This window comes from Herpailurus yagouaroundi, unplaced genomic scaffold (assembly GCF_014898765.1).
Source record: "Herpailurus yagouaroundi ecotype Mexico unplaced genomic scaffold, PumYag 184, whole genome shotgun sequence".
Classification (NCBI taxonomy): Eukaryota; Metazoa; Chordata; class Mammalia; order Carnivora; family Felidae; genus Herpailurus; species Herpailurus yagouaroundi.
In genome coordinates this window covers 36,380,840-36,395,677 of record NW_024412415.1, presented here as the reverse complement: position 1 = coordinate 36,395,677, position 14,838 = coordinate 36,380,840, and the positions used below count along the sequence as shown (strand labels likewise).

At 35.8% G+C, this 14,838-nt stretch overlaps 1 protein-coding gene across 9 annotated transcripts in view; it reads left to right on the top strand.

Moving 5' to 3' along the window:
* MYO9A (myosin IXA) overlaps nucleotides 1-14,838 on the top strand; it is a 293,601-nt gene that overhangs the window by 146,459 nt on the left and 132,304 nt on the right. For all 9 annotated transcript variants that reach the window (XM_040493142.1, XM_040493145.1, XM_040493146.1 and 6 more), the window contains one exon: nucleotides 13,239-13,314. In XM_040493142.1, coding sequence (XP_040349076.1) covers nucleotides 13,239-13,314 — 76 coding nt within the window. The remainder of the gene's footprint in view (nucleotides 1-13,238; nucleotides 13,315-14,838) is intronic.

The window sequence follows — 14,838 nt, the reverse complement described above, 5'->3', positions numbered from 1 at the left end:
GCTGGGATTCAAAACCCAAAGTCTTAAAGGCCTGGCCTGGCACAGAGCCTCTCCATTCCTCTGGAGTAGAGCCCCTTCACCCTGATCATGAAAGGCCTTTGGCTGGCACTTGCAGGGTCTTTTGTATTTAGGGAGGCAATAAACCTTCTTCGGAAGTACTCCAGGAAGGGAATTGTTCTCTACCAGTGCGCCCTGGAGATTGCTACACCACACTAAGGACTCTCGGGGCCAGGTCCCTCTTCCACAGGAGCATGCACCATGGCTCTGCTTTGCAGAAAGTCATATACTTCCAAAACCTCAGGGTTTTAGCCCCAAAAGATCCAACCACTTCACATCTGCCAAGCTGTCTCCCTCCAACTTTGGAGATCCTTCTGTGTCTCTACAGATCGATTTCCTGGGTGTTCCAAGTAATCTGACCTCAACATAGCTGTGTTTGAGGGATGAGCAATACCTGGGGTTCCCCTACTTCTCTGCCGTCTTAACTCCTCCCCAGTTCCATTCCAGTCTTAAGATGACCATAGCCTTGGCCAACAGGTTGAATACAACCTTATGAGAAACCCTATCGGAACCTCCAAGCTAAGCAACTTTTGAAACCTGTCTCTCTAGAAAGTCTGTGATTATGATAACTGTTATTTTAAAGTGCTAAGTTTTGAAGTGCTTTAATATGCAATGGGTAATAATACACCAAATCATGAAATATATAGGGATAACTTTAATGAAATACATGTTAGACCTGTATACAATCAAGGGGAATTGAAAAATACTTAAATAAATGGAGATACATTTTTTTCTTTTTCTTCTTCATTTTCTTTTTCTTTCTTTCTTTTTTTTTTTTTGAGATACATGTGTTTCTATTGTTGAGATGTCAGTTCTTCCCCAGTTGGATCAAAAGTTTGAATGCAATTCTGATGAATATCACAGCAGATTTTTTGTAGAAATTCATGAGCTGATAACTAAGATTTATATAGAAATATAGAATACCTAGGATGACAAAACAATTTTGAAAAAGAGCAGTTAAGCTGGAGAACTTATACAATATGATTTCAAGACTAAAATAATGATGACATTGTTCTCTTATTCTTAAGATCAAGAGATCACTAGAACCAAATAAAAATCCAGGAAAAGATCTATACATAGATGTCAATTGATTTTCTGCAAAGGTGTGGAGATAATCCAGTGGGGTTGACTATAGTCTTTTGAATAAATCACATTGGAACAACTGGGTATCTGTATGTAACAAGAAGACTGACTTTTACCTTATATTATACATAAGATTGAACTCAAAGTGGGTCATACAGCTTTTCATAAAGAGGAGAACTATTAAATTTGTAGAAGAAAACCTGAGGAAAATCTTTGCAGTCAGGCAAAATCTTTTGCCAGGCAAAAATTTCTTAGATCGGACATAAGAGCATAAACTGTTTAAAAAAAAAAAAAAAAAAAAGATGGAGTTCACCAAATTGAAAATTTCTGCTTTGTTTTTTTTGTTTTTTTTTTTATATATGAAATTTATTGTCAAACTGGTTTCCATACAACACCCAGTGCTCATCCCAAAAGGTGCCCTCCTCAATACCCATCACCCACCCTCTCCTCCCTCCCACCCCCCATCAACCCTTAGTTTGTTCTCAGTTCTCAACAGTCTCTTATGCTTTGGCTCTCTCCCACTCTAACCTCTTTTTTTTTTTTCCTTCCCCTCCCCCATGGGTTCCTGTTAAGTTTCTCAGGATCCACATAAGAGTGAAACCATATGGTATCTGTCTTTCTCTGTATGGCTTATTTCACTTAGCATCACACTCTCCAGTTCCATCCACGTTGCTACAAAAGGCCATATTTCATTTTTTCTCATCGCCACGTAGTATTCCATTGTGTATATAAACCACAATTTCTTTATCCATTCATCAGTTGATGGACATTTAGGCTCTTTCCATAATTTGGCTATTGTTGAGAGTGCTGCTATGAACATTGGGGTACAAGTGCCCCTATGCATCAGTACTCCTGTGTCCCTTGGATAAATTCCTAGCAGTGCTATTGCTGGGTCATAGGGTAGGTCTATTTTTAATTTTCTGAGGAACCTCCACACTGCTTTCCAGAGCGGCTGCACCAATTTGCATTCCCACCAACAGTGCAAGAGGGTTCCCGTTTCTCCACATCCTCTCCAGCATCTAGAGTCTCCTGATTTGTTCATTTTGGCCACTCTGACTGGCGTGAGGTGATACCTGAGTGTGGTTTTGATTTGTATTTCCCTGATAAGGAGCGACGCTGAACATCTTTTCATGTGCCTGTTGGCCATCCGGATGTCTTCTTTAGAGAAGTGTCTATTCATGTTTTCTGCCCATTTCTTCACTGGGTTATTTGCTTTTCGGGTGTGGAGTTTGGTGAGCTCTTTATAGATTTTGGAGACTAGCCCTTTGTCCAATATGTCATTTGCAAATATCTTTTCCCATTCCGTTGGTTGCCTTTTAGTTTTGTTGGTTGTTTCCTTTGCTGTGCAGAAGCTTTTTATCTTCATAAGGTCCCAGTGATTCACTTTTGCTTTTAATTCCCTTGCCTTTGGGGATGTGTCGAGTAAGAGATTGCTACGGCTGAGGTCAGAGAGGTCTTTTCCTGCTTTCTCCTCTAAGGTTTTGATGGTTTCCTGTCTCACATTCAGGTCCTTGATCCATTTTGAGTTTATTTTTGTGAATGGTGTGAGAAAGTGGTCTAGTTTCAACCTTCTGCATGTTGCTGTCCAGTTCTCCCAGCACCATTTGTTAAAGAGACTGTCTTTTTTCCATTGGATGTTCTTTCCTGCTTTGTCAAAGATGAGTTGGCCATACGTTTGTGGGTCTAGTTCTGGGGTTTCTATTCTATTCCATTGGTCTATGTGTCTGTTTTTGTGCCAATACCATGCTGTCTTGATGATGACAGCTTTGTAGTAGAGGCTAAAGTCTGGGATTGTGATGCCTCCTGCTTTGGTCTTCTTCTTCAAAATTCCTTTGGCTATTCGGGGCCTTTAGTGGTTCCATATGAATTTTAGGATTGCTTGTTCTAGTTTCGAGAAGAATGCTGGTGCAATTTTGATTGGGATTGCATTGAATGTGTAGATAGCTTTGGGTAGTATTGACATTTTGACAATATTTATTCTTCCAATCCATGAGCAGGGAATGTCTTTCCATTTCTTTAAATCTTCTTCAATTACCTTCATAAGCTTTCTATAGTTTTCAGCATACAGATCCTTTACATCTTTGGTTAGATTTATTCCTAGGTATTTTATGCTTCTTGGTGCAATTGTGAATGGGATCAGTTTCTTTATTTGTCTTTCTGTTGCTTCATTGTTAGTGTATAAGAATGCAACTGATTTCTGTACATTGATTTTGTATCCTGCAACATTGCTGAATTCATGTATCAGTTCTAGCAGACTTTTGGTGGAGTCTATTGGGTTTTCCATGTATAATATCATGTCATCTGCAAAAAGCGAAAGCTCGACTTCATCTTTGCCAATTTTGATGCCTTTGATTTCCTTTTGTTGTCTGATTGCTGATGCTAGAACTTCCAGCACTATGTTAAACAACAGCGGTGAGAGTGGGCATCCCTGTCGTGTTCCTGATCTCAGGGAAAAAGCTCTCAGTTTTTCCCCGTTGAGGATGATGTTAGCTGTGGGCTTTTCATAAATGGCTTTTATGATCTTTAAGTATGTTCCTTCTATCCCGACTTTCTCAAGGGTTTTTATTAAGAAAGGGTGCTGGATTTTGTCAAAGGTTTTTTCTGCATCGATTGACAGGATCATATGGTTTTTCTCTTTTTTTTTGTTAATGTGATGTATCACGTTGATTGATTTGCGAATGTTGAACCAGCCCTGCATCCCAGGAATGAATCCCACTTGATCATGGTGAATAATTCTTTTTATATGCCGTTGAATTTGATTTGCTAGTATCTTATTGAGAATTTTTGCATCCATATTCATCAGGGATATTGGCCTGTAGTTCTCTTTTTTTACTGGGTCTCTGTCTGGTTTAGGAATCAAAGTAATACTGGCTTCACAGAATGAGTCTGGAAGTTTTCCTTCCCTTTCTATTTCTTGGAATAGCTTGAGAAGGATAGGTACTATCTCTGCTTTAAATGTCTGGTAGAACTCCCCTGGGAAGCCATCTGGTCCTGGACTCTTATTTGTTGGGAGATTTTTGATAACTGATTCAATTTCTTCGCTGGTTATGGGTCTGTTCAAGCTTTCTATTTCCTCCTGATTGAGTTTTGGAAGAGTGTGGGTGTTCAGGAATTTGTCCATTTCTTCCAGGTTGTCCAATTTGTTGGCATATAATTTTTCATAGTATTCCCTGATAATTGTTTGTATCTCTGAGGGATTGGTTGTAATAATTCCATTTTCATTCATGATTTTATCTATTTGGGTCATCTCCCTTTTCTTTTTGAGAAGCCTGGCTAGAGGTTTGTCAATTTTGTTTATTTTTTCAGAAAACCAACTCTTGGTTTCGTTGATCTGCTCTACAGTTTTTTTAGATTCTATATTGTTTATTTCTGCTCTGATCTTTATTATTTCTCTTCTTCTGCTGGGTTTAGGCTGCCTTTGCTGTTCTGCTTCTATTTCCTTTAGGTGTGCTGTTAGATTTTGTATTTGGGATTTTTCTTGTTTCTTGAGATAGGCCTGGATTGCAATGTATTTTCCTCTCAGGACTGCCTTCGCTGCGTCCCAAGGCATTTGGATTGTTGTATTTTCATTTTCGTTTGTTTCCATATATTTTTTAATTTCTTCTCGAATTGCCTGGTTGACCCACTCATTCGTTAGTAGGTTGTTCTTTAACCTCCATGTTTTTGGAGGTTTTCCAGACTTTTTTCTGTGGTTGATTTCAAGCTTCATAGCATTGTGGTCTGAAAGTATGCATGGTATGATTTCAATTCTTGTAAACTTATGAAGGGCTGTTTTGTGACCCAGTCTATGATCTATCTTGGAGAATGTTCCATGTGCACTCGAGAAGAAAGTATATTCTGTTTCTTTGGGATGCAGAGTTCTAAATATATCAAGTCCATCTGATCCAATGTCTCATTCAGGACCCTTGTTTCTTTATTGACCGTGTGTCTAGATGATCTATCCATTTCTGTAAGTGGGGTGTTAAAGTCCCCTGCAATTACCACATTCTTATCAATAAGGTTGCTTATGTTTATGAGTAATTGTTTTATATATTTGGGCGCTCCGGTATTCGGCGCATAGACATTTATAATTGTTAGCTCTTCCTGATGGATAGACCCTGTCGCTATTATATAATGTCCTTCTTCATCTCTTGTTACAGCCTTTAATTTAAAGTCTAGTTTGTCTGATATAAGTATGGGTACTCCAGCTTTCTTTTGGCTTCCAGTAGCATGATAAATAGTTCTCCATCCCCTCACTCTCAATCTAAAGGTGTCCTCAGGTCTAAATTGAGTCTCTTGTAGACAGCAAATAGATAGGTCTTGTTTTTTTATCCATTCTGATACCCTATGTCTTTTGGTTGGCGCATTTAATCCATTTACATTCAGTGTTATTATAGAAAGATATGGGTTTAGAGTCATTGTGATGTCTGTATGTTTTATGCTTGTAGTGATGTCTCTGGTACTTTGTCTCACAGGGTCCCCCTTAGGATCTCTTGGAGGGCTGGTTTAGTGGTGACAAATTCCTTCAGTTTTTGTTTGTTTGGGAAGACCTTTATCTCTCCTTCTATTCTAAATGACAGACTTGCTGGATAAAGGATTCTCGGCTGCATATTTTTTCTGTCTAGCACACTGAAAATCTCGTGCCAATTCTTTCTGGCCTGCCAAGTTTCAAAAGAGAGATCAGTCACGAGTCTTATAGGTCTCCCTTTATATGTGAGGGCACGTTTACCCCTTGCTGCTTTCAGAATTTTCTCTTTATCCTTGTATTTTGCCAGTTTCACTATGATATGTCGTGCAGAAGATCGATTCAAGTTACGTCTGAAGGGAGTTCTCTGTGCCTCTTGGATTTCAATGCCTTTTTCTTCCCCAGTTCAGGGAAGTTCTCAGCTATAATTTCTTCAAGTACCCCTTCAGCACCTTTCCCTCTCTCTTCCTCCTCTGGGATACCAATTATGCGTATATTATTTCTTTTTAGTGTATCACTTAGTTCTCTAATTTTCCCCTTATACTCCTGGATTTTTTTATCTCTCTGTTTCTCAGCTTCCTCTTTTTCCATAACTTTATCTTCTAGTTCACCTATTCTCTCCTCTACCTCTTCAATCCGAGCCGTGGTGGTTTCCATTTTGTTATGCATTTCATTTAAAGCGTTTTTCAGCTCCTCGTGACTGTTCCTTAGTCCCTTGATCTCTGTAGCAAGAGATTGTCTGCTGTCAGCTATACTGTTTTCAAGCCCAGCGATTAATTTTATGACTATTATTCTAAATTCACTTTCTGTTATATTATTTAGATCCTTTTTGATCAGCCCATTAACTGTTGTTATTTCCTGGAGATTCTTCTGAGGGGAATTCTTCCGCTTGGTCATTTTGGATAGTCCCCGGTGTGGTGAGGACCTGCAGGGCACTTCCCCTGTGCTGTGGTGTATAACTGGAGTTGGTGGGCGGAGCCGCAGTCAGACCTGATGTCTGCCCCAAGCCCACCGCTGTGTCCACAGTCGGACTGGTGTGTGCCTTCTCTTCCCCTCTCCTGGGGGCGGGATTCACTGTGGGGTGGGGTGGCCTGTCTGGGCTACTTGCACACTGCCAGGCTTGTGATGCTGGGGATCTGGCGTCTTAGCTGGGGTTGGTAGGCAAGGTGCACAGGGGCAGGAGGAGCAGGCTTAGCTTGCTTCTCCTTAGGTGATCCACTTCAGGAGGGGCCCCTCTTCCGTGGGCCTCTCGTCTGCGCTTGGCTCCGGCGACTCCGTTCTGCTAATCCTCTGGCGGTTTTCTGGGTTATTTAGGCAGGTGTAGGTGGAATCTAAGTGATCAGCAGGACGCGCGGTGAGCCCAGCGTCCTCCTACGCCGCCATCTTCCCTCTCGAAAATTTCTACTTTGAAATAGATCTTAAGAAAGCTAAAAGCATACCACACCCTGGGAAACAATATTTGTGTAATAATTTATAATACTAATAACTGATAATGGATTTGAAAACAATATTTTCAAAACCCCTGTAGTTAATAGGATCAACAGTTCAGTTAAAAATAGCCTAAAGATTTGAACATGAGCTTTAAAAAAAGAAGATCTATGAATGATCCTTAGGCTAATTAAAATTATCAGTTTCATTAATCATTAGGGAAATGCAAATTATAATCACAATGAGGTCATATTAACACCCTGTGACATGGCTAAACTTTAAGAAGCTGACAGTACTAACTGTTGCTGAAGATGTGGAGCAATTGGGGGTACTTATTTACTCTACTGCAATGTAAAATAGTATAATTGTTTTGGGAAATAGTTTTGAATAAAGGTACCCATATACTTCCCATATGTTCCATTAATACCGATCCCTGGTATTTACCTGAGAGAAATGAAAATATGTGTTCATGGAAATATTTTTATAGATCAATTATTAAAATAGTATGCTGCATTAAACCTTACACAAAAGAGGACATACTGTGTTACATTCCATTTATGTCAAATTCTAGAATATGCAAACCAGTCTATATGCATAGCAGATAAGTGGTTTCCTTGATCCAGGAAAGGGGTTGTAGGGGTTGTCTAAGAAAGGGTATGAGGGAACTTTTGGGCAATGATGCAGATATTCTGTCTTCTTTTGGTGGTGGTTTTATCTAATCTTACACAACCATATACTTAAAAATGCATGGATTCTATATGTAAATTTTACCACAGTAAAAATCACGTATCATGAAGCCTGACAAAAGTCACAAATGTATAGAAAAGACTATTTTGCATGGAATTAAGAATATAAAAAATAAAAAAGTGTATGATCAGAATTCCTGTTTGAAAATGAGTAGAAACATGCAGGAAGTGCTAGAGTGTTACTTTGTTGAAGCTTGCAGGGAAGTCAGGAAGCTATCTTTTTCTTGAATTGGTAGAATGTAGATATTTATCAAAGTTGGTAAATCAGTATGGGTAAATAAACATGAATGTGTGCTTTATAGGCAACTACAATAATAAAAAATTGCAACAAGTTTATCTTTTACAGTAGCTTAAGAAACCTTTAACAAATGAGAGCAAAAAAGGGAAAAAATGAGTTTGAGTGAGATAAATGAAAAATATAAATAAAATGCAAGAAACAAGTACTGCTACTTATAATTACTAAAAATAGATTAACCTCATCACTTAAATTCCCAAAATGAATTTTTCAAGAAGTTCAATTAAAGATTCTTAAAATGATAAACATAGAAGGGTGGACAAAGATAGACCATGCAAAGATGAACAATTGTAATAAAGTTAGATAGTAATCTGAACAGCTCTACACTGATAGAACTTATAAAATGGTTTAGTTGAGAAAGATAAAACCTGACCTCACTGGCAAGTTTTGAGATCTGATAAAGAAGTATTAAATAAGTGCATAAATCTAAATAAATATTTACTTTGTAAAACTTAGTAGTAAAGCCTAATTTCTTGATTCATGGGAAGAAAACAAGGTGAAAATAAGTACAGGGTAACAACATCTGAGATGGGAAGGGGATAGCTAGAATCGGACCTTTCAGAAATTCTTATACTCTTTTTAGGGGAACCTGGTGGCTCAGTTTGGTTGAGTGTCAGACTTCAGCTCAGGTTATGACCTCAATGTTTGTGAGCTGGAGCCCCACATGTGGCTTCCTGCTAGCAGCCTGTCAGTGCACAGCCTACTTTGAAGCCTCTGTCCCCTTCTTTCTGCCCCTCCCCCACTTGCATTTTCTCAAAAATAAGTATATTAAAAAAAGTTTCTGTACTCTTTAGAAAAAGGGAATAGAGAATTTAGTTTAGAATTCATGGATATGTTAAAAACTCAAGGATAATCAAAGAAGAGAGTATATATATAACTTCCAAAACAAAAGAAATCAGAATATAAAGAAAATAATTCAGTAGAAGTCTGGATAAAAGCATATAAAAATTAGGGCGTAGAAGGCATAAAATAAGTTAGTAAAAATAGAAATAACAGTAATATGTTGGGCCAAACTAAATAGTTAAAAAACAGATTATGCAGTTAAGAAAAAGAAAACTCGGGGCGTCTGGGTTCGACTTTGGCTCAGATTGTGATCTCACAGTTCATGAGTTCAAGCACTGTATCTGCTGTCAGCATAGAGCCTGCTTCAGATCCTGTCTCTTTCTCTCTCTCAAAAATAAACATTTAAAAAGAAAAAAAAATGTAACTATAAGATGTTTATACAAGAAAAACCTAAAACATGAACACAAAAAGATTCAAAATGAAATACTAGAATAAAGTTATATCAGAAAATTTGTTCTTGCTTTCTTGTACATTTTCCCACCACCTTTAGGCAACTCATGTTAAGAGTTGTTACTATAGTTTTGCCTTTCCTAAAAATTTACAGAAATGGAATAATTCAGTTTGTATTTTGCGTTCTGATTCTCTTATGTAATATAATGGTAAACATTCATCTATGTTGTTTCATATTTAAGTAATTTGTTGCAGAGTTATATAGGTATAAACAATTGTATATCATTCGTTTCTTGATGGATATTAGGGTTATAATACCGTTTTGAGCTGTTGTGAGAAGTCCTGCTATAAACATTCAAGTCATTTTGTGTACTACGTATGTTCATTCCTCAGGTAAAACTTATGGGTTGTTACTGTGTCATAAAGTAGACATGTTTAATGTCATTAGGAGCTATCAATCTTTCAGCACTTTAAAGATACTTCATTCTGAGGGTGCCTAGGTGGCCTAGTCAGTTAAGTGTCCGACTTTGGCTCAGGTCATGATCTCACAGTTCGTGGGTTTGAGCCCCATGTTGGACTCTGCTAACAGCTCAGAGCCTGGAGCCTGCTTTGGATTCTGTCTGTGTCTCTCTTTGCCCCTCCCCTGTTCACACACACACATACTGTCTCTCTCTTTCTCTTTCAAAAAATAAACATTAAAAATATATACTTCATTTTCTCCTTGTTATATATTATTTGTGATGATCAATTCAGATGTCATCCTATTGTCATTCTTTCATGCCTAATGGACCTTTTTTCCTCTGGCTGCTTGACATTTCTCTTTGTTTTCTGGTTTTCAGTAATTGTGATTTCCTAGATATGATTTATTTTTATATTTATCCTGTTCGGGATTTGCTGTACCTTTTGGACCTGTGCTTCAATTGTTTTTCATCAAATTTAGGAAATTTTTGGCTAATATTTAAAAATTTTTTTTCTGCTGCAATTTATTTTCTTTCTGGATGTCAGTTACATGTTTTTAGCATATTTGATATTCTCTCAGATTCCTCATACTCTGTTCATTTTTCTTTTATCTTCTTTCATTCTTCAGGTTGGATAATTTTTATTTGTCAATTTCAAGTTCATTGTGCTGTTTAAAGTCTTCTCTTAAACCCATAAAATGAATTTTTAATTTTAGTTTTTAGTTCCAGAATATCCATTTGGTTCCTTTTTACAGTTCTCTATTGTTCCTTGAGATTTGCTGTCTGTTAACTCATAAGACAATCTTCAACGTTAAGTTATTGAATATTATGATAGCTATTATAGTGTTTTGTTTTGTTTTTTTGTGCTAATCCTAACAAGTAGGCAATGATGGGACCTGAAGCTGTTGTGATGGGATCAGGAGAGAGGTGCACAGGCCTTCATTTTCTGAGTGATCAGTTGCCAGTGTTCAGTGTATTATCCCTTTTAATGTTAAACTATTTAATAATTGATGTTGAAAAATCATCATACAGAGGGAAATAAGAAAGTGAGTTAATATGCATAAAAGAACGACCCTCAAAGATATGCCCTATTGTGTTTACAGGGAAGATACTCCAAGAAAGAGAAAGAGATTTCCTGTGAGTACTTTATAGTTTAGAAGCATTTAATAACATGAATCCAGTAAAGCAGCAGTACAAATTTGAGAGTATAAAATACCAGAATGATACTGAAAATAGGTATTGAACTACTAAAGCACACAGAGGCATAAAGCTAAATCTGAGTTCAAAAAATAGGGGAAATAGCTGAAAATTGAATTACTGATATTGAAGGAAGTTCTGGGATTATTATGTTTCAATACACAAAAGAAAATAATAAATATGGAGGATAGAAAGGGAGAATTTGTCATAGGGATAATTGGTGCCTATAACTAAACAACTGATTAAAACAAAAACAATGAATTCAAATATATAAGAAAATAAAGTCATTCAAAGTTCTAAGAATTTGTTGATCTCAGGATATATTTCCAGTAATAGTTTATTGGAAATTCTCCTGGGGATTTACTTAGGAGTAGAATTGCTGGGTCATATCGTAATCTTATGTTTATTTTTTTGATGAACTGCTCGAGTGTTTTCCAAGGTGTCTGTATCATTTCACATTTCAACAGTGTATAAAGGTTCCAATTTTTTCGTGTCCTTGGGAGCACTTATTATCTGTCTTTTTGATTATAGCCATCCTGGTGGGTGTGACATGGTATCTCATTGTAGTTTCGATTTTCATTTCTCTGATTACTAATGATGTTGAGCATCATTTTGTGTACTTATTAGCCATTTGCATGTCTTCTTTGGAAAAATATTTATTCATATACTTTGTTCATTTTTAAATTGGGTTGTCTTTTTATTGTTCATTTGTAAGAGTTCTTTTTATTTTCTGGATTCAAGTTCCTTATCAGATATTTGATTTACAGACATTTTCTACCATTCTGTGGGTTGTCTTCCTACTTTCTTGATATGGTGTCTTTTGAAGCATAATAGTTTTACATTTTGATGATGTCTTTTTATCCATTTTTTTTCTTTTGTTGCTTATGCTTTTGGTGACATAGCTAAGTAATTTTATTGTCTACTTCAGTGTCAGAAAAATTTACTTCTGTATTTTCTTTCAAGAGTTTTATAATTTCAGGACTTATATTTTGATTTTTGGTCCCAACTTCATTCTTTTGCATAAGGATATCTAGTTTTCCCAGCACCATTATTGAAAAGATTATTCTTTTCCCATTGAATATCTTGACACCATTGTCAAAATTCAGTAGATCTTAAATGTAAAGGTCTGATTTGTATTCTCAGTTCCTTTCCATTGATTTATTTGTCTTTCTTTATGTCAGTAGCATAATGTCTCAGTTACTCTGTCTTTGTAGTAAGTTTTGAATTCAGGAAGTGTGAGTCCTCCAATCATGTTCTTCTTTTTCAGCATTGTTCTGGTAGTCTGGGTCTTTTGCATTTCCATATTAATTTTAGGGTCAGTTTATTCATTTCTGCAAAAAAAATGCTGCTGGAATTTTAATAGAGATTGCATCAGTCTGCAGGTAAATTTAGGGAACATTGCCTTCTTAACAGCATTAAATTTTCCAACCAATAAGTTTGAAAGGCATTCCATTTATTTAGGTTTTCTTTTAATGTTTGTAGTTTTCAGTGTAGAAACTTTATACTTTTTAAAATTTATTGTTTAATATTATTTTGGTCTTATTAATGGAATTGTGTTCTTAATTTTATTTTCTGTTTGTTTATTACCATTGTATAGAAATAAAATTGACTTTTAAGTATTGATCTTATATTTTATAATTGTTCTGAACTCTTTTATTAGTCCTAATAATTTTTTGTGAGTTACTTAGGATTTTCCACATTTAAGATTGTTATCTTGAATAGATACTTTTATTTCCTTTCCATTGTATTTTACCTATATTAAATGTGTGTTGAAAATCCGTAGCCTTATGTGTATAGAGCTTCAGTGTTTATCATATGATTTAAAGTAAATTATAACTTAAAAAATATCGGTAAAGGAAGTAATTTATTGTTTTTGTTTCTCAATGTCTATACATAAGATTAATTGATCTCTAAAATCTATGGTCCATGTCAGCAATATAATTATTGCTGAAAAATGATGCAAAGGAATAATTAGGAGTTTTTTGAATATTAAAATAAATGAGTATATACATTTCTAGACCTTCAGCCCAGTTACCCTTGATTTTCTGATAATGTTTAAATGAGAGAACAATTAAAAAGATTTATTATTTAATTCCCTAATTGGGTTCATTGTTGATTAAGTCAGATTTGTAAGTAACAGTCATGTGCCTTGGTTCACATTCTTATTTTGATATTTCTGACATGTTTAGCAAATATTTACTATCGAAGTACATTAATTTCATTTGCCCTTAGAAAAATTGTTTTATGTGTAGTTTCTTTTAGCATTGATTTGAAAATATCTGCTTTTTATATGTTAGGTATAACCCGGAAAAATCCCAGAACACCTCTTTCTGATCTCCAGGGCATGAATACTCTAAATGAAAAAAATCAACAGTAAGTATGTTTGGTTTGTGTTTTCAAAGAGGTATAGAAGAAATAGTTAGAATTCTTATTAATACTTATGTGGCTTTAAAAATATGAAGCAAGGTGTAGTTTGTTTTTCTTTCTTGAAGCTTTTATAAATGGTATAATAAGGTTTGAAACTGGACTAAATATGTGTAACTAGTCATAGTACTCTTTGCAACAGCAGTAGCTGTAAGAGGTTAAGACTGAGAGGATTTGAAATGGTGTATAGTAAATTTGATATACATGTTTAATGGGAAGCTCCTATTCAGTCTTTATACATTAATGTAGACTTTGCTATAAGAGAACATGCAAACACTCATATAATTAGGAAGCACACAAACAAAATGAACCTACCACCCAAGTTCAGAACTAGAAGATTATTAATATTGCTACAGCTACCTTTATATTATCTGATCATTCCCTTCCTCCCACCCCTCAGGTAACTGCTATGTAGAATTTTATGTTTACCATTACTGTACTCTTAAAAAAAGTTTTACAGGGGCATTTTGGTGGCTCAGTTGGTTGAGTGTCTGATTCTTGATTTCAGCGCAGGTTATGGTCTCACAGTTGTGAGATGGAGCCCTGCATTCGGCTCCATGCTGGGCATGGAGCCTGCTTAAAATTCTCTCCCCACTACTCCTCCCCCTCTCATACACGTTTGCACTCTCTCTCAAAAAAGTTTTATCATAAATGTATGTTTTTTCTAAGCCATAAATTGTGTTTGCTTGTTTTTAAGTTATACAGAAATATTAGTATATAGTATGCTGTCTTCTATGATTTTTTCCCTTCAGCAATATTCATCTAAGATTCATCCATCTTGTTGCATACAGTTTATTCTTTTTAGTTGCTGTATAATATTATATGCTATTGGGGGGGGGGATAGGGAGTTACTGTTTAATGGATGCAACGTTTCAGTTTGGCTAAAAATTCTGAAGATGGATAGTGGTGATGGTTGTAGAGCAATGTGAATGTACTCATGCCAATATATTCATATACAATGTACACTGAAAATATTAAAATGGAGAGAGAACAGATTGGTGGTTGCCCATGGCCTGAGTAGGGGGTGGGTGAAATGGGTGAAGGTGGTGAAAAGGTACAAACTCCCAATTACAAAATAAATAAGTTCTGGGAAGTAACAGATAGTATGTATAGTTGCCATAGTTAATAATACTGTGTATTTAGAAGTTACTAAGAGAGTAGATCTCAAAAGTTCTCATCACAGAAAAAAATTTGTAACTGCGTATGGTGACAGATATTAACCATAATTATTGTGGTGATCATTTGGCAGTATATATAAGTACTCAGTCAGTATGTTGTAATATAATGTAATGTGTCAATTATTTCTCAATAAAAAAGTAATAGTTAAAATGGTAAGTTTTGTGTTGTGTATTTTTTATCACAGTAAAAAAAATTATTTTATCACATTAAAAAAATTATTGTGACACTAATATACCATAATTGATTTGTCTCTCAGTGGATATATGAGTGATTCTTTTACTATTAGAAATGGTG